Here is a 26,060-nt window from a genome sequence, read left to right as displayed (position 1 = left end):
TCCCCCGCCAGCAGGAGAATCAGAGTTGGGCTGAACTTATTCTGGGCTGTTTTAATGAGGTGGTCTTCAATTATCTTCACACTTCACAGTATTTACAAACAATCAATATGGCAACATGTTGATGTTTTAATCTTAAAAGTTCTTTATGTAAATGTAAAGCAGCAGTCCCAGGTAATGTATTTGACTGTTTGTATGCAATGCAGCTGTGATTTGAATATAAAAAATTGGATTTGGTTGTCACTCAATTCTGACAGATCAGGACGTTCTACTTTTACAGAGCTCTGTGACTTCCCAACAATCAATGTTAACCATCACTTCCAACAGGCGTGCGGCTCTCTGGACCCTGTAATCCATTCATGCTCCAGTATTGTATGATCGGGGCATGAAAACATCCCGTCTCATATGTTCTATCCTGTTATTTCAGTTGTTTAACCTATGTTGTGTCCAGTTCTTTAAAGCTGAGGTTTGCAGTTTCGGCAGTGATTAGTCCACAGTATTGTCCACACGCTCACCGCCAGCTCTGCAGCTGTTTGCCAGAACTACTTCATACACAGTTGGACTGCTATTTAATAGCCTGTGAAAGTGAGACCGACAGAAAGATGAGAAATCCCCTGTATTTTATATTATCCTTGCATATGATAGAATTATGACTTTGTTGTAATGTGGACTTCTCCTTAACCATCACCATCAATCCCCCAGCTATAAGCAATGAGCCATTTGCCATTATGCAGCTTGTTAGCAATGTCCAGGCTGTGTAATTACCTGTGTCAACGACAATGATTGTCTTTAGTGACAGATTATTCATCACTTTATAATTGTAGAGGTTGGCAGAAGGATTTTTAGCTCTTCTAGCAGAGCAGAGAAAGTAGAAATGTCCACGCTCATCACTTTCCCTGGTTGAACCTTCCAGATTGGAGTTTGTGTCTACAGTCCTGGGAGGAAATGTACAAAAACAATATACTTTAAAAACTTCCCACAAACAGTTAGTTGACCCCGTGAACCTATGAAGTGGTTTAGTTGTAGCCTGCTGTATGTTTGGAGCTGATGATCTGTGATGATATTGATTAGGCTAATCAGTGCTCTGATAACATCCTGTCTGGAGGAAGCCGGGAACGAATGAAAGGAAATGAACAAAGAGGAAGAACAGAAAATTAATTTTAAAGACCAATAATTTCACCACATCATGCAAAATGTAATGTTGTGTATCATTGATTTCATTTATTTTGTATGTTCTTAGAAGTCCTTGATTCCATTGTATTTTCTGCTATTTTCTTATCAGAGGTGGACTAAATACTTACACTACTACTACTACTACTACTTGAGTAAATGCACTTAATTAATTTCTAATAACTCATGCAATATATATGTGTGTGTGTATATATATATATATACATAGTCATTTGTATAGCAACTACAATATTTTGGGAGAGGTTGCTGGTTGCTTGAGTCAGACCGACCTGTCTGCACTGCAGTGACTCTGGAGCTTTGGGCTGAGGGGGGCGAGGCAACAGTCGTGCCTGTGTGTGCGCGTTGTTTGGCGGGCACATCACCATCATCATCATCATCCAAATCCCTGCATCGTATCTGCAGGCTCTGCGATAGTTCACGGACAGCATCATGTGCAGGACTCAGTAAAACCGGGACCTTTCGTTTCTTTCAGTAACTCGCTGTTTTCGAGTCATTTTTTTTAAAGGATAATAATGATGAGGTAAGAGCTTCCGGTCGCCATTTTGCTAGTGTTGGACGGTTTTGGGGAAAGTCTGCATGAAGCAAAGCAGCCGTTTGGACGGATAACGTTACCCGGAGGCAATATGTTCAAGCGACATCGTTTAGATTTGGGTGATGATTATTCGCCGGGTAAAAAGAGACCCTCTGAAGGGTATGTAACGTGACGTCCCGCTGTGGTTGTAATGTTTGTGGCGCCTGCGGGCTGTTTTGTTGTTGTCCTGTTGCTAACTAGCTAGCCGTTGCTAGCGTTAACTCTGCGCAAGTTTAGCTCCTAAATTAGCTCAGGCGGGGGTGGGAATGTATAATTAATCAAAGGAAGGATAAAAAGCCAGCTGTGTAGTGCAGCTGTTGGACGTAATGTCGTTAAATGGTCTAACAAAGTAGCTAGTGTACGTGCATTAGCTATCTTAGCAAACAGACTACACGTGGCTACATGCTAGCCAGTGCTAGGTTAGCACTGTGACTTAACTATAAAAGGACTTAGCGCTACATGTCATGAGACAAAGTCAACATGTCTTAATGAATTCCTGCTTGTTATGACGTGTGTCCAGTACAAAAAATGAAGAAGTGAAGCGTCACATAAGACTGTTAGCCGTGTAATGCTAGCCTGTTAGCTGACAGGTGTCACTGCCATCAGGGTTAGCGGCTTTAGTTGTGAATCCCAGTTCTCCGTGGGTACATTAAAAGACTGCTGAGCTTTTATATGTGTTTAAATAAGACCTGAGAGGCCGGTGGAAGCTGGAGGACCGAGGCAGAAGCGAAGAAACTGAATGATCCGTAATGTTAAGCAACAGAGCCTAGCATCATCTGATGTGCACGCTTCAGTCAAGGACATAGTAGAGATGCTACATCCAGACACATCACCCCCACACACACACTATACACTATAACTATTTTCATAATCGATTCGGCTTTTTGTGAGAGTAATTTTTCATGCAAAATTGTCAGAAAATGCTGTTTCATCCCCTCAGATATGGAGAGTTGCTGATTTTCTCTGTTTTGTATATTATTAAAGTGAAGGTTTGTGTTTTGGGCTGACCGAACAAGACATTTAGAGACGAGGATTGCAACTAACGATTATTTTCATTATTGATTAATCTGCCGAATATTTTCTAGTATATAAAATGTCCCATATCCCAGTTTTGTCTTGTTTTTGTCAAACCCAAAGGTATTCACTTTAATATAACATAAAACAGAAAAGCAGTAAATCTCCACATCTGAGAGGCTGAAAACATCTGACAATTTTACACAAAGAATGACTAACTACAAGTTATTTTTACAATCAATCGATTGTTAAAATAGTTTGCGATTTATTTTTTTGCCGCTCTATTAAAAGACATCACTGTGGACTTGGAGAAACTACGATGGACAGATTGACCCAACAATTAATCGATTGATCTAGAATAAAATCAGCTAATTAGTATCATAGAATAGTAATTTGCACTTCCAGATCGAGCTTCATGATCATTTTTAGCATTAATGTACCCCTTAATGCCATTTAGAGTTTAATCTTTACTATTTCTCAGGCAGAATTGTTAGTTTTGGACATGTCAGGGTTATGTGGGGGTGTGGAGTTATGTTGTTCAGGGCTGGCCAATATGACCAAAATCTTCTATCCCGATATATAGGTCAATTAACTGAATAACTATATATATCACAATATTGCATGTTTTTGTAACTAACCTGCAGTAAACTGAAAGTGGGAAGACATTTTAGGACTTCATCTTCGGCTTTGGGAAACACCAAACTTCATTTTTGGGACATTTTAAAGACCAAACAATCAGAAGAAGAATAATCCTAATCCCTAATGTTGTGTTTCTGTGGTAAGTAAATGTGGTCGGTTTTTGTAGCAGTCTTGTATCAAATCTTAACTTCATCTTCCTTTTGTCTCAGGCGTGACCGCGACAGGGACAGAGACCGCGATGAGCGGCCGAGGGACCGCGACAGGGACCGGGACCGTGACCGGGACAGAGATGTGAAGTCATCCAGCAGCCTCGCCGCTGCCGGCAGTGGAGGCTTCGTGAAGCCGACCCCCGTTCAGCAGATGGTCAACCCCTACACCAACCTGCCCCACACACCACGCTACTATGAGATCCTGAAGAAGCGGCTGCTGCTACCTGTGTTTGACTACAGAGAGCGCTTCACCGACATCCTCATGCAAAACCAGTGTTTTGTGCTGGTGGGAGAGACGGGCTCTGGAAAAACCACGCAGGTAAAAAAGCAGAAGCTTTTTAAGCACTAAAATGTGTCCTATTGAAATTCAGCACTATAATCGGTACAACAATATCATAAAAACAAGGTGCAATGAACAGATGATGCATTTTAAACAGTTCTCTGTGGAGCTGCTGAGTCACAGCGTGTGGTTGTTCAGTTAAAGTTCTTGAAAGAGTCGGGTTGTCTGTTTTTATATTTGAAAGGGAAGATTAGAGTAAATCACTGGTTGAGCCTCAGCGCTCTCCTGAGGGGAATACAAACTATCTTCCAAACACTTCTTAAATTAAGTGGTGTAATCTTGTCAGCGCGCTCCGCCCTGATGTTGCTAGAAAACATTTGTATTCCACACATTCAGCATGAATTTTTTAGCAGACTTTCAAAGAATGTTTAGTTTGTGTTTACCTCCACAAATACACACAGAACAAGGTCGGGGCCGCATGTATGGATCTTTAAGGATCGTCGTCTCCGGTTGTTCCTCTTGACATGAAAGGAAAGATAATCGCTGATAATTAAACGTATTTCTTCACATTTAAGAGATTTCTCTTTAGTATTTATGCAAAACGTCTTTCTCACAATCAGGGAAAACAAGTTTTAAAAGAGAAAATATTCTGCATTCACCTTCAGTCTTAATGCATCTTAAACAAAAGCGTGATGGAATTCCACCAAACGTATCCTGATGATTAGGGCCCTGTAAGTTTAATAACATATTTTAATACTGTCCATGAAATGTTTATCTCTTCCGAGCCTGTCATCGGCATTTTTGTTGCTCTTCTGACGGGGTGACATTTCAAAGACTGGTAAGATTTGAATCCTCTCTAAAGGGCAGTCATCTGAACCTCGAGCTTAATAGAGTGGAAGTACGACCTTCTGCGTTCAGGTCTCTCTTAGCAAGCTGCTTCTGTTCTTAGGCAGGAACACGGCGTCAGTGAACGTGTTGTCAGGTGTGACTTTCAAAGGTATTCACTCTGCTGCACACGACAATCTGCAGTGAAGCACTTCTCAATAGTAGGATAACGTAGAGTATCTTTATTTTCCGTTTTTTAAAGTGGACGGACCCCCTGAAGGATAATCGCCATTATTTTTGATCAATATTAAAATCTCAGATATTCATTGTTTTTAGAGACTAAATATCTTTATTGCACTTTCACATCTAAATAAAGAGAGCACTGCTTCCACGTCCAAGTTGTGCTTCATTCCTGCTTGTATACAAATCTGTGCATCAAAATATCAATGCAATTAACAGACAAAAGGAAAGCATTGCATTGTGCTACATTCCTGCTAATGAACAAATCTTATCATTCAATATAATAATATAATAATTCAAATAAGTTACGTCTTCACCTGAATTTAATTAGCCCGTCTGTTTGTTGCTCTCTGCTCTGGACTGAGTGAAGCTCACATTTTAAACGTCAATATTAAAGTCGATCATGTTCATTTAATTGTTTAATTGAACATTTAATTAATTGTGCATATCATATCCTGTTCACAGTTATAGCTGTAAATGGAGCCTCATTTTCCCGCCTTTTTTTTATTGCAATTCCTTGTGCAATTAACATTTACTTCAGAAGTAAAAGCAAACGTGTTATACGTACTCTGCCTCTTCGGCTCAACCTGACTTGTACGGCTTTCTTCCAGATCCCTCAGTGGTGTGTGGACATGGTCCTGTCCATGACAGGACCAAAGAGAGCAGTGGCCTGCACGCAGCCCAGGAGGGTCGCCGCCATGAGCGTCGCCCAGAGGGTCGCCGATGAGATGGATGTCATGCTGGGTCAAGAGGTGGGATACGCCATCAGGTTTGAGGACTGCAGCTCTGCCAAGACGGTACTCAAGTAAGAAAGCTACTTTTTTTTAATTTAAAACAAACCTGCAGCTGTAGTGAGAGAAGTAGAGCATAGTAGCAGACTATTATCTTCACAGGACTCTTTTACAAGCGATTCAATGTGGTGCTCAAAATATGTTAAAACTGACATGGCCATAAATTCTGCACTTTTACTTTCACACACTGGTGTTAAAGGATCGTGAGGAGAAAGGGCCCCAGTTTATTTCTGTTTCTGCTATAATAGTTGGAAAAAACCCAGATTTGTGTTATTAATTGCAGCCACCTTTTGACAAATTCCACAATATTCTGCATTGAACAGTTTAATACATTGTTATTGTCTAAATTTGTGATTCTGTCCGCGTTTCCCGCATCGTAAAAATCCTAGACCCCTAGGAACACTGTGCTCATTACAGCGAGGTTTATACAGTATATGCTGATCTGCCTGCTTGTCTTCTGTCGCCCAGGTACATGACAGATGGGCGGTTGCTGCGGGAGGCCATGAATGATCCTCTGCTTGAGCGCTATGGTGTCATCATCTTGGACGAGGCCCACGAGCGCACATTAGCTACAGATATCCTCATGGGAGTCCTCAAGGAGGTCGTCCGCCAGAGGTCTGACCTCAAGGTAAAAATAACATGCGTAGAGCAGGTGGAGTCCTGATGCAGAATCATTTTTGAAGTATTCCTTTAATGTGACTGTTTATCCAGCACCTAGTTCCACAGTTTATTCTGGAAATTGAAGTCTCACGTTTATTTAGTCTTATCTCTGGACTTGGTGTTGAAAGTCCTCTTGACAGCAGTCTGATTTGTTTCCACTTAATGCCTCCAAAACACTGTTAAAGCCCTAAACTGCAGGATCATTCAGTGACAGTCAGTGTTTATGTCCCTCTTCTGTCATTCCTCCCTTTCGTCACATTCCTCCTGACAGTGTCCTCATGTCTGACAGCTGTGTATCTGTTGAGGAAAGAGAAATGTTGCTGTTGGGCTCAGAAACGCACATCTATTCTGCACCGCAGCACGAGTGGAGATTGCTCCGAGAGTCGGCCCCATTTTAAGCCAATCAACTAGGTGGAGAATAGCAATGTGTCTGCACAGGCGGGCAGAAGTTTTATAGGCAGACTGTGCCAGATATAATTCTCATAAAGCAGATGGATAATGACTAGTTGTTTGTCAGTGTGGAATCAAAGGTTAGATTGCTGTTCGCCGACTGTTAAATGAGGTCTAGGTTATTGGGAATGATCATCCACCCACACCCCTCTTTCTCCTTCATCCCTATCCCCTACCAAATTTGAAAGTTTAATTTGCCTTGATTAAGAGCAATTATGATGCCTCGCAGAGCGTAAAGCGAAATGCCGAGACACTGGCCCCTGAAAATGTTTGAGATTGAAAATGGGAGACGCGTCTCCCATCAGAATCCTAATGCGCTCTATCTAATAGCTCTGGAGAGAACATTGTGTACCCAACATCAGAAACAAGGACCGTCACAGCTCTGTGTAGGTCAGTGACTTGGAGTGTGATGCCAAGTTCTACACATGGACGCCATCGTGGTCATCAAATTCTGACTCTAAGCATCCGTCCTGTACAGCTTCTTCCACTCTGTTTGGTTGCACCACTTGTGTCCTTATCCTCAATAATCATCAAGCCATGTAAAATGTTAATTCATTCTACACTTGAGTGCTCACTCCTTTCATCCCCACAGTCTTTTAAACTCTTTACTTTTATCTTTCCTTTCACCCTTTATGAATACATTGTCCTTCTCTGTCCAGGTCATCGTCATGAGTGCGACGCTCGACGCCGGCAAGTTCCAGGTGTACTTTGACAACTGCCCACTGCTGACCATCCCCGGACGCACGCATCCCTGTTGAGATTTTCTACACGCCCGAACCTGAGCGGGACTACCTGGAGGCGGCCATCCGCACCGTGATCCAGATCCACATGTGTGAGGTGGATGAAGGAGACCTGCTGCTCTTCCTCACTGGACAAGAGGTACGTCTTCATAGGTTTCAATGCAAATGTTCTACAAAAGCAGCTTTAGTTTGTAGATGAGAAACATTTACATTTTCTATACAGTTTATTATCTTCAGACACATGACTGCAGCTAATGATTATTTTCTTTATCGGCTGGTTGTCTTTTCTTCTAATCATCTAGACATTTAAAATGTCAGAACATTATGCACATCACACTTTTCTATTGCCCAGAATGAGATTTTAAAACAGTGTTTGCTGTCAGACTAAATTATATATTTGTGTTATTAGTCTGTCAGTCGACTCATTTTCAGCGCTAGATTCATTTATAATATTTTCTTTTTCAAACGAACAAGATTTTAAACGTATGCAAAGATTTAATTCATCTCCAAAGTTAAGAGTGTGCACATTAATCTAATTACATAGATGAGTTATTAACACACAGTGTCATGAGCACACACTTGTGCAGCCTCTGCACAGGAAATGATTAATCCTCAGCTTGATAGATGTAAATGCACGTGAGTGTTTGGGAACCACCACCATTTGCACTGCGAAGGGGAAGAAGAAAAAAAAAAAAGTAGGAGTGACCCAGATTCTGCCCTTCCCACAAATCTCTGAAATTAAGTCATTTATTATTTTTTCCTCTCCCTGCAAATGTTATCCACTGATGTGTAATGGAGGGCAGGGTTCATGCCCAAAATGATGAATTTGGTCACAGCAGGGTGAACACACACACACACACACACACACACACACACACACACACCAAGGCACTAACAAATGTTTCAGTGTCCTGATCGTTGGACAGGAGAAGCCTGTCGGAGCTCGTGCTGGTCTGATTATTCTCTCAGCAGCACTCTGACAAAATGGTGTTGCGACCATGTGATGGCTTGTAGTTGTGAAAAGATTATTTTTTTATGTTGATAATTATCACGACATACAATGACCATTATTTATTTATAATAATAATTTGCTCTTTCTCCCTCATATGCATTCATTATAAAGGAAGTGTTACATATGAAAATCAAGTAACTGAAATATTGCGCTGACAGATCGACATCATTCACTTTCACATTATTAAAATGGAATGAAATACCAGAATAAATGCTCAGGTGTTCACAGTATTAAGGAACCAGAAGGTTGATTTATAGTTTATAGAAAACAATAATTTATTATCAGAAAGCGGCGCTCTTCTTCTGAGCACCAGAGTCTTCACCAGCTAACTTCTGGTTCCTATGATGACGTGATAATAATTAATTCCTGCAGATCTGCTAGACTCTCCAAATATTTTGGATCCAAATTCTGATCAATCGATCGATCGAAAATAAATCTCTAAAATGTATCCTGGTTGTCGTGGTGGATTTAATCTTTTGTTTCACAGTCCTGATTTTTTCAACCACACGGATTATTTAAATACTTGCATGTGTCTTTCTGGTTTCACCGATCACATTGTGTGACGGGTTGTTTATTAGCTGTAATTATTTGTCACTCATCAGACTGTGGCAGCACACCTACGTCAGTTTTCATTTGCCAAAGCAGGATCAATATGCTGGCATGTTATGAAGGGAGGGGAGTCAGTGGAGGGCATGGTGTTTGAAGTGGTCTCCTTCAGGGCTGCTAATTGATTTTAGATTTAGTGGTATTTCCCAGCTGTTCGTACGGCGAGAAACGCTGATCCTCACTCCTGTGAGTGTGTAGAGAAGTCTGGGATATTTGCAGCCGATGTGTTGAACATTTCTCATGCAGTTAAATGTAGTTTGTTGATTTATATTCCCCCCCCCTGCACTGTGTCAAGCTGAAGCATTACTGAGAGCACTCCCACGGTGAGTTCATTATCACCCCCTCCTAATTGGGTTAAAGAAGTTAATGTGTGGTAGGTCTGGCAGAGATGGGTGTTCAAAGGGTGCTGCAGCACGCCCCCCCGAGCGCTTCTTAACCTCTTCAGTCTCCCAGAAACTTTGATGTAGACTAATGATCGGGAGGCAGATCCATGGCAAAGCCATAGACTCTTTTTATCTGACTGTTTAATTTAAAACAGACGAGGCAACATGCACAGGACTCCTTCCTCTCTCCTCCACAGTTTTTCTGAGAGATATTTTTCTTCCACAAACAAATGGAACTGAAGCACCAACTCCAAAAAAAGAAAATCGAAACTTATCACAGCTGTTGAGCAAAGATAAGTCCTAATATTTAAGCTTCCCCCTCAGCAGCTAACATCAAAACATGGGGATTGGCGGGGGGGTTGTTTGCTAGTCAAAATGAGTGCCTAAATGTGTCGGTTATTAGCTTGGCTGTAGATTGTTGCTTCTGGGGTCGCAGGGAGAGCTGGTGGACAGGTTCCCAACACTGGCCAACTGCCCCTATATGTGTGTGTTGGTACACACACCCCCACACACACACACACTCTGTCTTGATGTCCCTAAGGGACAGACCGCCAGCTTGCTTCCAGCGCTTTGGCAAAGAGGTCCATTTTTTTCTCCATGGCAGCTGCTGCATCCAGAGGCTTGATAGGCTATTAATACCCCGGCTAATTTTACCAATCCATTCACATTTACCGATTTCCACTTGTCAGTGTGTTGATTAAGAGGCACATGGCCATCAGCAGGGTTTGACTTAATGCGATGAACAAGGAGACAACGGGGCTAATAACACACACGCAGTCCGGAAGGAAAACAGGAAATATCGCGTGATGCTGTTTCATGTTTCTGGATTCACACAGACGAACAAATGATGCTTCAGTCATGCTTCAACTCATTCGTGCACATTATGCTTTCAGAAGAGGAAACAAGAAATGTCTGAAGTTGTGTGGCAGCCTACTAAATAATCAGCGCGTCTGAAGAGTGTCGGACAGATTATTTATTATAGTATTTCACTGAGCAAACACCCGAGAAGACAATAACGTTGTTTATTAGTTTTTTATTTATCTAAGTTTACACAGTTTCGTTGTCTCTCAGAAACAAGGAGATGCTGCGATCTGCTGATAAATGCTGTTATGCACTAAAACTCTTAATGTTCCTGTTTTTTTAACATGCTTTTACATTTAAACTAAGTGCACTGCAGACAGACGATGCAGACAACAACGGCGTTGGATGAATTCTCATTTTGTTATTATGGAATGTTTGTAATGCAATAAAACCCAATGCATCAGCATTACATATCGGCCCGGCTCTCAGACTATCGGCGCTGAGCGTTGAAAAACCGTCCCCTAATGAAGAGGTCTGACGTCGGCCATTGTCTGTCTTTAAGCATCAGGAATATGATTCTGGCTGCTGCTCATCAGTGCCTTCTGACTGCTCTTTGAACAGTTGGTGCACTGCTCCCGTAGGCCTGCAGGTGGTGCAACAGTACAGGCTGTACCGTGACACACGGAGTCGCTGCTGCTTCATGAGGATTAAATGATTGTTGTTAGCAAAACAAAGAAAATGGTTCTTAACAGCAGGAGTTGCTTGGCGAAATGAAAAGCTGTTTTCAGGGCATATCAGAAAGTACTCTAAACTTTTAAGTGCGTTAATTAAAAATGTGCGTGTGTATAGGTAACATAAAACAAGTTTTTCTATATGAATGAGTTATAAGCGGGGGGGGGGGATATGTTGGCATATTGAGTGATGGTGTATTCCAATAGGCCTTTAGAGAAAGGGCCCGAACCCTGCTCTCACTATCATGCTTTCTTATTCCTGGCGCTGCTCAGGTCCTCTGTCTGTCTGCCAGCCCACCGGCTCTACAACGTTCAGCTCCACTAAACTGATCTGCCATGATTTGCCGCTGGTTATGCATCAGTGCTGCAGTCTCATCTCACATTCCCCTCTACAATACTGCACTGTGGAATAATGAACCCTGTTTGAGTCTGTCTCTGTCTGTGTGTGTGTGTGTGTGTGTGTGTGTGTGTGTGTGTGTGTGTGTGTGTGTGCGTGCATTCGGAGTGCGTGCGTCCATGTTTTCCATGATTGCTGCATTTGACAACAGAGCCACAGGGAGCTTGGCAAAGCATACTGCAGTCCAGGTTTAATTTCCTCCGTCAGATGGAGCGATAGTTGGAACAAATGTACTGTAGCAGGGAACCACGGTTTTCCCCGGCCGCCTCCCCGCACCTTCTCATATCATCCAGATTCACCGCCATTGTTCATCCAGCTGTTGTTCAGAACGTGTTTGATTGTGCTGTTTACATGCGCAGGTGACGCCTGGATTAATTGTTGCACTTGAATCTTTCAGGAAATTGATGAAGCCTGCAAGCGAATCAAGAGGGAGGTGGACGACCTCGGGCCTGAAGTGGGAGATATCAAGATCATCCCGCTGTACTCCACGCTGCCTCCGCAGCAGCAGCAGAGGATCTTTGAGCCACCCCCACCTAATAAACCAAGTGGTGCCATCGGAAGGAAGGTATAACTGCCCTGTTGCTATAAAACGGGGGGAGGTAGAAGTGGGGAGTTTGAGTGAAAGAGAAAATGAGTGGCGTTGATGTAGAAAGGCCAGATGGGGAATACGGTGTGTAAAGGAGGAGAGCTGGAAGGTAGGGACTGACACTTTTTTCCCTTTCTCAGCTTTAGCGCAGAACTGACTCACACAACATATGCTGCTTTTGTCAGCATGTGATTCTCTGCTCTAAATTATAACTTGGGTATTACTCACGCCCTCTGAGCCGGAGGAAAGTACTGCATCCTCACTCCTTTTTATCTTTCCATTTGCACAGTCCCTGCTGCCGCTCAGAGAAGAGGCCTCAGACGCCACGTGAAAGTTGCATTTTATGTGAGCTGATCAAAAACGAGACTGTTCTTGCTGCGCATAGTCGTCTTCCTCCTCGATCACTTAATCTCCGAGGAGTGGACGATCCTCTTATTGATACAGACACGAGACAATTCCTCTCTTTTTGCGTGACAGCTTTTATTCAGATGGGCTCATCACCGGAGGAGCGGCACCACCTGCGGTGCCACAGTGTTGGCCGGGGATCTGACAGAATATCAGAATATCATCACTGCCAGTGAATGAGCAACATTCAGCCCTAGCATCTGATACGGGACGGTGTTGATGAATGACTCATTGCTACAACCCCTCTAATTGAGGCAGATCAGGCTGACATATGAGCAGAGACAATATTTATGGGCTGTCGAGGATAAACACAAAACGCTCAAATCAACCTGGATTTTGGTAAGAAAGGATTCGTTACAATGTGAATGAATGTGGAATTAATCACAATTTAAATTAAATAACAAATTGATGGGTATAGTGTTTATGGGTTTATATGTGAGCCAGACCATACGACACTGATGGCAAGCGTCACACTGGGTCAGGAGTAAACAGCGGATCGGTTCTCTAGAACGACTGATGAACAAGTTCAGGCGTAGATATCGGGATGGAGAAAGCGTTTGTGGATAGGAGTAGAGCGATACATCGAGTCAACGATCCAACATCGTCGATGCAAAGTGAAAATATTAATACAAATCATAAGATACGCCTTTATTTTGAAATTCCCGTGGCGCGTTTCACATATTCTGCCCGAACACCCTCCTCCCCACAGAGCCCAGAAATAAAATAGTTAAATCATAATTTAGTTGCGTTTGTGAGTTGATACAAATGTAAGCACTTAAATGAAATCCTCAAAGAATTGATGTCTCATCGTATCGAGATGAAACTCGTGATTCACACTCAGTGTCGGCGCATCTCTATACATCGGTCTGACGTGATGGAACCAGGAGGAGAAAAAGATTTTTCTCTGGCAGCAGGTTGTTGAATAACGATGGTTCTTCTTGTTGGTGAACACGTTGCTGCAGCTTCCCCCTGGTTTGACCTCTGAACTGTCAGCCCTGCAGCCGCCTCTAGCTTCAGAGCAGCACAGTTGACGCCTCAGAATCAGTGCGCCAGGTGCTTGTTGGGTGGAGGTGGCGTCTAAAGTTGCCGTGCTTGAAGTATGTGTGCTTCTCCTGTAAGACTGACTGAGCAGCTCATCAATTGAAAAATGCAGAGATGTCATCCAAGCCAGCCCAAGAGGAAGTAGTGAAAAAGAATTAAGGTTCGCTACGTCTGCTGCTACGCATGCTAACGACTGCATTAAGCTCCCCTCAATTAACATAAAGCACCAGCTCGTCACTGCTCTATTTCTCCAGGAAAGCCACTGATCTTCTATTTTTGAACAGTTTGATCATTAAGAGCCAAGGCAGCAATTGACTAATTACAAACAAAGACTATAATCTCACTTTGCTTTCCAGCGTCTCAAAGATGGTCTCTTACAAATGTGCTGTGATGGGTTTGTTTTTAGCATCATCACGTTTTGGAATATTCCCTCAAATGTCACTCGTGACTCTGTCACATATGCATTTCAATGAGCTTTGGCTTGTGGGTGTGTGGATGCTGCTGAAGGCACGTTCTCCTTCTCCCCAGTCGGGGGAAGGCTTTATTTGTCAACAAGGCTGCGTTTCCCAGCAGGGAATGTGAAAGATGGCCCGTGTTAGCCATAGTACTTGCTCTCCTGCAGGTAATAACCCAGAAATAACATGCAGAGATGATGCTCTAATGATATTACTGATGAAGAAGCCAGGATTATCCAGTGCAGCAACAGACTGGAAGGAGCCAGCCTGCGTTCAGTGTAATGGCCCCAGCCCGGATAATCCTTCAGAATCAATGCAGTCAATGAGGCCACCCATATGATCATGAAATGTGAGAGGGTGTCATGTGTGGCATCTGCTGGAGCACTGTGGTGTCCCAACACGCAGGACAGGGGCCGCCTCTCAGAGTCCATTTGTTAACCGGACTTTGAGGCATTTCAAATCTTTCATTCCTTGCTGGGTTGTTTGCTGGCATATAGTTTCTGTCAGGAGACGCGGGTCTCTTTTTTTAATTCCAGACTGCCACAGTGGGGCTCACGGGTTATATAAAGATGTAACTCGCCCCTCTCTGCAGGAACTTACCTGGGCTTCACTGAAACTAAACTCTAGGAGCCGTGTGAGTCTTTGGTAGTCGAGGTTTCACTGTATTATACAGCCTGGGACAATTCAGATGTATAACATATTTGCGTTTTCTTATCTTAGTGAAAGAAAAAACTAGTTTATTATAGTTTTAGTTAAACATTGACTAAACATTTTAGTCCATCTTGTCGAGGAAAATCTCAGCTGTCGTGGAAAGAAAGATTGTCGACAAACATCTCGTCATAGTGTTTGTTTGTTATGTTGACTGCACAGATTATTTTCAGTTGTCTATCAAAATTAAGCAACTCACATTTGTCATGGCGTGCTCGTGTCAATCAGATCTACGCAGCCATCCATGAACAACAACCAACCATTAGCCAGCTCCTGCCGTGTGATCCGCTTCATGCCGGAGTTTATTGCCATCTCTTCATTGCGCTGCTTGAATACTAAAGGAATGTGTCTTTCGACAGGTGAATTACTCGAGGTCAGGGGCTGAAGGGGGAGAAAAGGTCCTTCCTGGCATTAATAACTAAACAGTCAGGCATTCTCAGGCTCGAGAGAAATCCTCGCTTAAAAGGTGGGATTTAAAAAGTCTGTAAGGCTCACAGCTTGAAGACAGCTGAAGAGGCACAGCTACAAAGGAAGTGTGTCAAGTGTGCAAAATTGGTTGTGTGGACCTGTATCAGCAAAGACTACAGAGAGCCGTTTGGTTTTGTGCTTAGCATTTCATCATGACGAGTACCAAGAAAGCAGACGGCTACCACCGAGTGACCACTGAGGTCAGCCTCCAGCTCGCTGCCGTCTCGCTAGATGTTAGTGAGCTATGAAAAGATATCAAAGTGTGGAGAGGCAGTTTTCCAAACACCCACTTGCCTATTAAGCTATGACAGTGGAGTGGCAGTTGCCAGTCAAGTGGGCAATGATTCGGTCACCACAGCCTCGTAGACTGATGAGTTTAAAGAGCTCCTCTGTCCAGTCTGTTTCAGCTGTTATATAAAGGGAACTCACCCTAGCGGCGGTCAAGGTTCGTGTGAGAGCAGCTGCAAATCTGTCTTCCTCCCCTCTTCCCTCCTCCCGCTGTTTGTGTATGTGCTGACAGCAACAGACCCACAGGGTGATGTGACTCATTTGATTTTTCTTTTGCGCAGATTCAGCTGTCATTTCACAGACAGCATTGCTATAGGGGATCATTGTAATAGAACCGGATCTGAGACGGAGATGGTGCAGGTTCACAGCTTCCCTTATTCTCAGTAACCAAGCAAATGAGCCCGACCAATACTGGAGGTATCCTCTTTTTGATTCAAGTGTTAGGAATAAATTAGTTCTGTCAGTTTCTAAAGCTAAATAATTGCTGGTCTACGACAGAATTACCAATTAAAACATTTTCCAGTGATCAATAAATGTCTAAATATTTCAAACTAATCACAATGCAAACATTTGCAGCGCACTGTTTGCCTCCGGCTTTTTAAGAGCTATCATCGCGTAGCAAGCAGCAACAGCCAATCGGTGACGACGAGCCCTGCAGAGTTGGCGTCTCACATGAGAGACATCCAGCAGCCATAATTTAGGGGAAGAAAAGATGGTTGGATGAAAGCGGTAGCTGTTGTAACGTGAACATCAGGCTCACTAAGAGGAACCGTTGCATCCAATATTTTCTGTGATTGTGAAAAACTCTGGGGAGAACCTTCCAAGAGAGGGAAGTTGACATCTTAACAAAAGCAGTATCATGCTGAGTTAAGACAGACACACACACACACACACACACACACACACACGCACACGTAACCCAGTAAGACCAGAGGTAATGCATTTGGACGCTGAGCACCAGCTCTCTCCACAAATACTTTGATAGCACATTGCAGAAACTGTTGTGGTTCTCCCCTGTTGGGTTGCATTAGCATTAGCGTGTGCAGTGTGCTGTAGTGGCGTCTCTACAAGCTTCTTCTGTCAACTGGCTCACATCAGGGAATATTTCTCAAGTTAAAGCAAAGCTGATATCTGCACTTTGTTTTGTTTGTCTCCTTTCGTGCTCGTGCTGAAGTAGGACTGTGATTTGTGAACTGCTCCACTTTGTGATTGTACAAAGCACTTTTGAATACTTGAGCGACGATCCAAATTTAGTTCTGCTCTGCTTTGTTTTCTCATATTTCAACAGAAGAAGCTACCGTAATCCAAGTTGTTGAGTTCTCTGTATATGTTGGAACGGAGATCCTAAATATAAAAGATTACTACACATATTTAAATACACGGTCAGAGCACCAGAGTCTGAGGTCTCGTCCCTCCACACACTCGGGTGGATCTTCTCCTAACCCGTCTGTTCTCACTTCTACAGGTTGTCGTGTCAACAAACATCGCGGAGACTTCTCTGACCATCGACGGCGTGGTGTTTGTAATTGATCCTGGATTTGCCTAAGCAGAAGGTGAGCATACCAGTCTTCTCCCACCGCTCTTTATCTGCCGCGATCATCTGCGTCTGTTGCCTGAGAATTCCCAGATAACCACAGCCGTGCTCACCTGGCAGCGGCAGAGCCGGTTATTTATTCCTCTGACATTTCACCAGCCTGCAGCCGAGCCATGCACATGGCTCAGAAAGAGATTATATATGCATCATGGGGGATTGCATGCATGTATCTGCTTTCATATATAGTAGATTGAAGGTGTTTTAGCTACTTTTTAACTACACCTTCTAAAAGAATCTGTGTAGTTTGAGCTTTTTGTATTGACCTGACATGAGTTCGCTTCTCTCTCCTCAGGTGTATAACCCACGTATCAGAGTGGAATCCCTTTTGGTAACAGCCATCAGCAAGGCGTCGGCTCAGCAGAGGGCAGGCCGCGCTGGACGGACGCGGCCAGGAAAGTGTTTCCGCCTTTACACAGAGAAGGCGTACAAGACAGAAATGCAGGTAAGAAACGAGTCTGAAGACGGTTCGGAGCTCTATGAGGTGTGTTGATACTCTCAAGCACTTTGTATTTCCCCCAAAGCAGCCCTCGAGCTGGAAAAGCTTGCGATTACGCAATATTTGCTCTTAGAATCCATGAATCCCACTTTCGCTGAATTCTTATTCCCAGAGCTTGGTGCTCCACCGCACTGCCTCCACCCTTCCTCTTCACCTGCTCTAACGAAACAGCCACCGTGTGACGGATGAACCTGCGGCGGCCCAGTTCTCCACTTTTAACAGGCTCATTCTTTCACGTCACGCTGAGCGGCAAAGGGGATTTTTTAAACAAGTTTAATAGCCCTTCAAATGCCCCAGGCCCCCGGTCCCTGTTCGAGTTGACTTATGAGCGACGCATGAGGAGATGATACGCACCCTGACTAATTAATGTAGAATTGTTCCTTGGGTTTGTCTCGTTCGTCTTCACTGTGCAGGACAACACGTATCCGGAGATCCTGAGGTCTAATCTGGGCTCTGTGGTGCTGCAGCTGAAGAAGCTGGGTATTGACGACCTGGTGCACTTTGACTTCATGGACCCACCAGGTTAGTGACGAGACATCTGAAGACTCATATCTATCCTCTTAAAATATATTTAAAGGTATGATCCCCGTTTATAGGAAATATACAACAGTCGCACAGAATATACAGAGAAAACATTTTATTCTGTGTATTTATAAAACAAATCTACTTATGAATCAGAATCTATTTGCAAGAATATAAAGCTGTGGGTATTATATTAACTGCCGTTCACTGGGAATGAAATGTAATATTTACCTGTATTTCTCGCTCTCTGGTCTGATAGCAACACTGTGTGTGTGTGTGTGTGTGACAGTAGTTGGTTACTGTCTGTTCTGCTGTGTGTGTGTGTGTGTGTGTGTGTGTGTGTGTGTGTGTGTGTGCGACGTGAAACCATCACGTGTGTAAATTTGACGGGCAAAAGATCTGTAATATGAGATTCAACCTGAGGCCGATCGATCGTATACTGCAAACACTGCAAATACTGGAGATTTGTGTCCCTGCGCTCTGACGGACGTGATGGACAGACACAGTCTTCATCAGCAGTTGAAGTTTAGATCATAGCTGTTTTAAAGCGACGTTAGTGTTCGGGCTCTTCCGTGCAGTAATGTTCTTCTCTGTTTGTGTTTCTTATTTCTTCGACACCTGAATGAAGCCGCATCTCGGCCCTAAAACACTCCTCGTCTCATTGAGGCGCCAAGTTATGGTATTCTCCAGGACCGTGTGTTCCCGCGGAGACCACCCCTCCTCTCCCTATCCTTAACCTCACCTCCCCCCTTTTCTCACCATAATATAGTTTTCATCTCACCTCTGAGATTAAACCCATCTCTCCCCGTCCACCGTGGCAAACGCCATTTTGAGAATGAAATTGGTTACATCAATAGCAGCGCTATCACCTTGGCTATTGCCTTCCCTTCATATTCCTCCAGTGGAATGTGGCTGACCTCCACCACCACCCCCACATTTCTCACAAAACACAAGGGTAAGCGTCAACGTGCGGGATTGGCCTTGTGTGCCGAGTCTAACTGGGAACAGTGGGGTGAAGGGAAAGGGGAGGATTACCTTTTTTATTTATTTGATCCACTCGTGGCAGAAGGTTTCTCTTAACCAGCTGCTGAGCTCGCTGGAAGCCGCAGCGAGTTTCTTGAAAGCGATGAAGTCTGAGGGAGTTCCTGGACAAAGCTCTGCCTCCGAGTAACTGACGGGTCATAGCGGCGTCTCTGGAGAGTCCAGACAGCCCGGATGAAACGATGGCGTGACGTCAGTTTGCGTTTTTTGGCATTAAGGAGTCGATAAGTGGACGTTCTTGTAGTTGTCACGATCAAAAAAAACAAACCTGGCTGCAGATGAATTTGATTGAGTTATTGTTTCTCTGATGATCAACAATAAGCGGCTTTTTCAGCTTGTCCACGAGCTCAATGGGAACCTTAATGTTTCCTTTTACTCTGTAATGCTCAGATGTGTAGTTTATTCCTCACTAAACCCAGGAGCCCGACAATCAGATGGAAAATCCAAAAGAAATCAGCAGCGATTTACACAAAGACTTTGCTGCTGGGATTCATTTGCCTCGTGACATTTCCAAAGAAGTGCCTCTCGCAGCCAATGTGGTTTAATGTACCTTTAGCCTTTTCCTCTCATTGATTTGGCCCTTGGTTAATATATCGGATTCTTGTGTGTCAAGGCAGTCGATACTTACTTTCTGATGAGCCGCCTTGTGTGTATATATTGAATTTCCACACTGCTTCTTCATACTAGCAGTACTTGGAAATCAGTTTTCACCTTTTGTGCAGCCCCACACAAGCCAGTGGTGTGGCAAGTAAATTGGCCGGCACTCACTTTGTGGAAGTAAAAAAAAAAAGTAGCTTTGATGCCCCAAATCAATATTTGTTAATCATAAAAAAATGCCTCCCTGCTGTTTGAAATTGAATTTTTTGGGGTGCACTTGAGAGAAATGAAAGTGAACGAGCACTGGAGCCGGCGCTTGAAGCTAATTTTCAGTTAACATGCAACTGGTCATTAGGCTTCAGCTCTCGGGAGCCAAAGGTCAATAATTGCATCTGGAGGAAAAATCTTTTAACCAAACGGTGGAAGCCTTTTGTGTTGAAGCATTAAGTACAAAGTTCTCCTGTAATTGCATTAGTTGTTTAGGATTGCCTGAGCAGAGGATGAAAAATGAGCTCTGCCATGATTACTTCTCCGCTAAGTTGCTGTCTAGTGGAACTCTGGCGAACACACACACACACCCAGTCTCACTTTGATCGGCCACATGCTCCTCGCCACCAAACAGCATCCGTTAGTTTGACTGTCTGCGTCTCAACTCGCAGCTGCCTCCAGTAAAGGTCCAGGTGCGGGGAGTTGCTCAGGTTGCAGATCTCCACAACAAGCAACTTTATATCTTTACAGCTGAACTAAATAAATCAAGTGTCCCTCTTGTTCCGTAGCTTGAGTGTAAAAATGCACATTTCATATTCTGTCTTTACAGAGAACTAAAGTAAAACTAATTTAATTAGATTTTGAAGACGTTATTTCTAAACTCTTTCTAACATAAATCTTTAAGCAAAGTCCGTCAGACTTCCGACCTCAGTCCTCCAAACACTTTAATGCCACAGTAATTATTATTTCATGCCACTGTAAAGATGCAAGAACCTAAATAAAGCTGCAACTAACGGTTATTTTCAGGGTTGATTAATCTGCCAATTAGTATTTGCCGTTTATAATAACCCCAAGCCCAAGGTGACTTCTTCAAAGTCTTGTTTTATGTGACTGAAAGATATTCAGTGAGTATTAATCAATCCTGCCACATGTGTGTGAAAAGCCTCCAAATTGTTCTCACGTTTTGCTCTGATGAATAAAAAAATGACAGTTTTTGGAAATTGCTCCATCGCTGTCATCTGTGTGTTTTGCCCTCGGGGGGGCTTGGAGCATTATTTAATGGCCCATCTCTCCCTGTCTGTCTCCACCCCCCCAGCCCCGGAGACCCTTATGCGAGCCCTGGAGTTGCTGAACTACCTGGCGGCGCTCAATGACGACGGTGACCTGACGGAGCTGGGCTCCATGATGGCAGAGTTCCCCCTGGACCCCCAGCTGGCCAAGATGGTCATCGCCAGCTGTGAATTCAACTGTTCGAACGAGATCCTCTCCATCACTGCCATGTTGTCAGGTAACGCTCAGGGCTGTGTGCTCATGGACCAATGAGCTTAAAGGAAACATGCAGAGCAGCGTATTTGCATTATTATCTTGTAGTTTTAGTGGCAACAGACAGGTTAACCTTAACCCTTTAATAACTCCAGCGGACGGCATGGTTCCTGCTAAGTTGTCTCTTGCCACTTTAACCCGTATGAACAACAGTTAAAGATGGATGACAGAAGTTGAAAACTGCTCAGAATAAGTGCAATCTATTCCAACTGAAAGTTGCTACAAGGCAAGTCGGGGTTACAGTTAGTGGTGTCAGCTATAAGTTGTGAGAAAGAGGGAAATACATGTCTGTACAAAATGTATAGGTGTAGCTGCAGCAGCATGCTACAGCAGTAATTGCACTTTAGGCTTGCCAAAGCAGAATGCTGCTCATTGAGATGAATCTTGACGCCTTTTGAAGGGAGTGCGAGGGTCTTTGAGAGCGGGGAAATGGATTTAACTAGCTGTTTTTGAACGTGGTGTGCACTTAAAGCAGGTGTTTCGGGACGACAGGTTTTTTGCTGAGTTCATTAGAAGTAAGCAACAAAAGTACACCTGAGAATGTTGCCGCCACAGCAACCAACCATGAGGCTCAATAAACACAGTTTTTACCCATTAAAGCCACAATTAAGCAGGTTTGACATTAAGCAATCCGGAGAAAGTTCACAGAGGGGAGCCGGCAGTCCTCTGAATGAACTCGCCACGCATTTATTTAGCTTCAGTTTCACATCTATAAGATGGGTTTGCTATTTATATTCATTTAATTTTAACCCCCATTGAGGAGGAATCCTCATTGACAGAGTGAAGATGTAAAACAAAGCCTGCAAACCAACTGGCTAACAATAAAAGCAAGAATGTTTGTTAAAATACAGCATAAGCAAAACAAAAGACTCAGTTTAGTGGAGTTGTGGAGCAGCGGTGCATCATGGGAGTTCATCACTGCAGTCAGTTTCTCCCGTTGCTCAGCTTGTTTCTCTGAGAACTTAAGATCCAGACGTCCGAGGACTAAAATCCTTCATCCGCTTCAAATATAGAGTTAAAAACACCAAGATGTAAAAAGTCAGTTTATGAAGCGTCTGGCAGACGAGCACAACGCTGACGCTGCTCAAAGGGGAGACGACGCCACGACAGGAGAGAGAGGAAACGTTACCTTCAGGAACATTACACATGTCTCTGGGTTTAAAAATTGTTGGAAAAGTTTGGGGATATATATATATATAAATATAAATATAAATATAACGCAGGTCTAACAGATTTTTGTGCCAAAATGTTAGATATTATACTTGAAGGTTTGTTCCATGTATAAGGTGTATTTCAGTATATCGTGTATAAAGCCATACTGTGCATCAGGACGGAGAACCCATCCCTCTCCCTCCTCATCTCCTTCTCCACCACTAACACTTCTCAGTACAGTGTGTCCTGTGAAGTGCTCTGTGCCTCTCTTGAGCGGAGGCCTTGTTCCTCTCTGTGGGATTTGCTTAACTTATCCCTATGGGCGGCTGTGTTGGGGCCTATACCAACCTTGTTTAGTCCCACAGTGCTTCGTCCGACCCACCGAGGCTAGAAAGATGGCCGACGAGTCCAAGATGCGCTTTGCCCACATCGATGGAGACCACATGACTCTGCTCAACGTGTACCACGCCTTTAAACAAAGTGAGTGGTCACGCACAACGTGAACAAGACATCTGGTGCGGCCTCACTGCTTTTAAATAGTTTAACGTGACTTGTATTCCTCTCGCAGACAACGACTCCACTCAGTGGTGCTATGAGAATTTCGTCAACTACCGCTCGCTGATGTCGGCAGACAACGTGCGCCAGCAGTTGTCGAGGATCATGGACCGCTTCAACCTGCCGCGGCGGAGCACCGAGTTCAACAGCAGAGACTACTACACCAACATCCGGCGCGCGCTCATCACCGGCTTCTTCATGCAGGTCGGTCACATCAGCGGCTGTTGGTATTATTCTAGAGTAATATATGTTTAGTCTCATGTTTCCTTTATTTTAAATGTCAATACATCATAAAACATTTATGCAAATGCAGTCTTTTTATCAGAAGCTCATTGAAGTTTGAAAACACACACACACACACACACACACACACACACACACACACACACACACACACACACACACACACACATTCAGAGCTGCTTTGTTTTAAACACATAAGAAGAAATCAAGTAAATTTTCTCCTCACTCAAGGAAACAAATGACATTTGCAAGAAGCCATTTCCAGGGCTACCTGAAACAAGCAACCTGACAAGTTGAGTTATGGCGTTAATATTTAAATATTTGTCAACATTAACCTTTATCTTGGAAACAAATTTGCGGCTCATGTTGGAGCTTTCACAGCATTGGTGAGATCGTGTCTTTGTTGGGCCGTTATTGAGACTGATTGCTTTGGTTAATCACAACGGCCTCCGCAGCGTCACCTAGCATCTACACAGCGCCGCTTACAAACAAGTTGGTCCTCAGCGTCAGCCGGGATTTGATGGATCAGTATCGTTACTTTACAGACAGAAATGAAATTAGGCACCACTGAAGGGCACGCGTGTGTCTCTTGTGTTCTGCACTGACCCTCTTCTTCTCTGACGCCAACAGGTCGCTCACCTGGAGCGCACCGGACATTACCTGACGGTGAAGGACAACCAGGTCGTGCAGCTGCACCCCTCCACCGTGCTGGACCACAAGCCGGAGTGGGTGCTGTACAACGAGTTTGTGCTCACCACCAAGAACTACATCCGCACGTGTACTGACGTCAAACCAGAGTGGTGAGTTTCACCTTTTAATAGGAATGTAGATATCGGAAAGAAATGTTACATTTGCTTTTAAAAGGAGGTTAAAGTTTATTGAGTTTTGCATGAAGAAAAGCAGATTTAGTTCCTCTTTTCTTTTTTAATTCTTTGTGTGAGTAATGGATAAAGTTTTTAATGTTTCACATGCTCACTTTATTGTTTGAGTAGATCTAAGAAATGCAAAGACGACAGTGTCTCTGTGTGAAATACACAATCCCTTCCTCTTCACTGAATATAAACATCCTTATGGGCTTCAGCACCTGCTGAGCACCACCTCTGTGACTTTGTTCAATTAAGTATCAAATGTGTCGAGCTTGCACCGGCAGTCGCCGTGTGGATACGGACGAGCAGCGTTCTAAAGTAAACACTGAAGACTAATTTTATGACTAATTTTTTTTACTCTCCTTCTTTCGTAGGCTGGTGAAAATCGCCCCGCAGTACTATGAGATGAGTAACTTCCCCCAGTGTGAAGCAAAGAGACAGTTGGAGCGTATCATTGCAAAAGTCTCATCCAAGGAATACACTCAGTACTAAGGTTTGCATGTGCTGCCACGGCCTCTCAGTATCTGTGCAAAGTCCAGCTTGAACTTGGAGCGTCTTTTTATTTTCCACCTACAACTTGATTTTCAATTCTATTTTGGTCTCACTGTGTGTAATGTATTTTCATGATGATTGATGAATTGTGTCCTTTGAAGGCCACCGTCTGTCAGTTTGTTTTGAAGCTTACAGGGTTTTTAGCACTACCATAAATGGACTGTATATAACTGGTTATCAGGAATATAGTCATGCAGCATTTCTGTTTAACGCATGATATTTCATGTCCATTTCCACATTCCTCTTAACATCGATACTGAGTCGCAGCTTCGGGATTCTTGGCTGTCGTCTCGCTTCTCCTGCTGAAACGACGGAAAGTCCAGAGAAGCTTTTGATCAAATATAATTTATACTGAAATTTGATGCGGACATAATGTATTGTTTTCTTGTCATGGAGATACTAAGAGGGGCGCTCTGCTCACATGTCCTGTCGCTGTTCAACTTAATAAAAATTACTTTGTAATAAAGCATTTTTCCAGTGTCGGCATTAAAATAATCTGTGCATTCACTTAACCCTCTCACACACACACACACACACACACACTGAGCAATCGCGTTTTTGACATGCCGTTTTTGACATGCCAAATCCAGCTTGCTCTTCAGGGATGTTAAATCTTCTTACTGGGATATTGATAGCTTCAGAAACAGTTGGAGTGAGGGGGAATGTTAATTACAAATGTTTCAGAGGAAGATCAGTGTGAAATCCCTGCTGTGCTGGAGCCTGTTCTGGCTACTGCTTTGTGTCAGCGCCTCCCAAATAGGAAGGTAAAGCTCGCTGTTGGGAGAAGCAGGAATTCTCAGCACTACAGTGATGTAGAAAAGAACCAGAAGAAAGGTCAGTGACAACTTGATGTTTTAGTAGAACCACAGCTGTCGGGATGAGAAGTGTCCAACAAGAAGAGTTGGAGGAGCTGTGGGAAACTTAGTGGGGAGGCTTCCCCTCAACTTCAATGAGACGAGCTGCCTGCGAGTGCCAGAGCGTGAATTCAGGGTAGTCGTATTAACGGGACTCATGAGGCCTGTGAAGGTGTGTGTTGGGAACATGCTGGTCCTTCCACCCCTCAGTTTGTGCTACTTGGCAGTGCATACACTAGTAAACCGGGTACGTTGCCACCTGCCTTGAGAAGGCATGACTAATTAACATTGATCCATGTCTCAAACTGTGCCCTGTTGGGTCCTTGACTTTGAGGGAATTGGGCCTGGAAAGCCCTTGAATTTAATGTTTAAGAAAGTGTCAATCGAGTCAGCATCAGTTGTTGCTCAGGCTAGCCACTACTAGCGTAGCGTACCCAAATCAGAGTTGCATTGTGGGTAATGACTGCCCGGTTTTGGAATAAAAAAAGACTGGTTCTGGTGCATCAATTTTTTTTCTTTTGGTCCATCGTGCTTTCAGAAGGCAAAACTAAATCTGTGGAGTCTCTCCAT

The 26,060-nt window shown here is 43.6% G+C and overlaps 1 protein-coding gene across 1 annotated transcript; it reads left to right on the top strand.

Moving 5' to 3' along the window:
- Positions 1 to 1,721: 1,721 nt before the first annotated feature.
- dhx15 (DEAH (Asp-Glu-Ala-His) box helicase 15) lies at positions 1,722 to 25,108 on the top strand. Its single transcript, XM_029454679.1, is given in 16 exon segments — positions 1,722 to 1,879; positions 3,622 to 3,940; positions 5,578 to 5,771; positions 6,226 to 6,385; positions 7,527 to 7,616; positions 7,618 to 7,746; positions 11,935 to 12,102; positions 16,954 to 17,031; positions 17,033 to 17,041; positions 17,375 to 17,524; positions 17,992 to 18,100; positions 21,042 to 21,233; positions 22,778 to 22,900; positions 22,989 to 23,179; positions 23,849 to 24,018; positions 24,459 to 25,108. Coding segments are annotated over 16 exon segments (2,268 nt in total). The 5' UTR covers positions 1,722 to 1,811; the 3' UTR covers positions 24,577 to 25,108.
- The last annotated feature ends 952 nt before the right edge of the window (positions 25,109 to 26,060 follow it).

Source organism: Cottoperca gobio, chromosome 18, assembly GCF_900634415.1.
Source record: "Cottoperca gobio chromosome 18, fCotGob3.1, whole genome shotgun sequence".
NCBI lineage: Eukaryota > Metazoa > Chordata > Actinopteri > Perciformes > Bovichtidae > Cottoperca > Cottoperca gobio.
The sequence above is the reverse complement of the archived record's forward strand: the minus strand, read 5'-3'. Positions and strand labels throughout refer to the sequence as shown.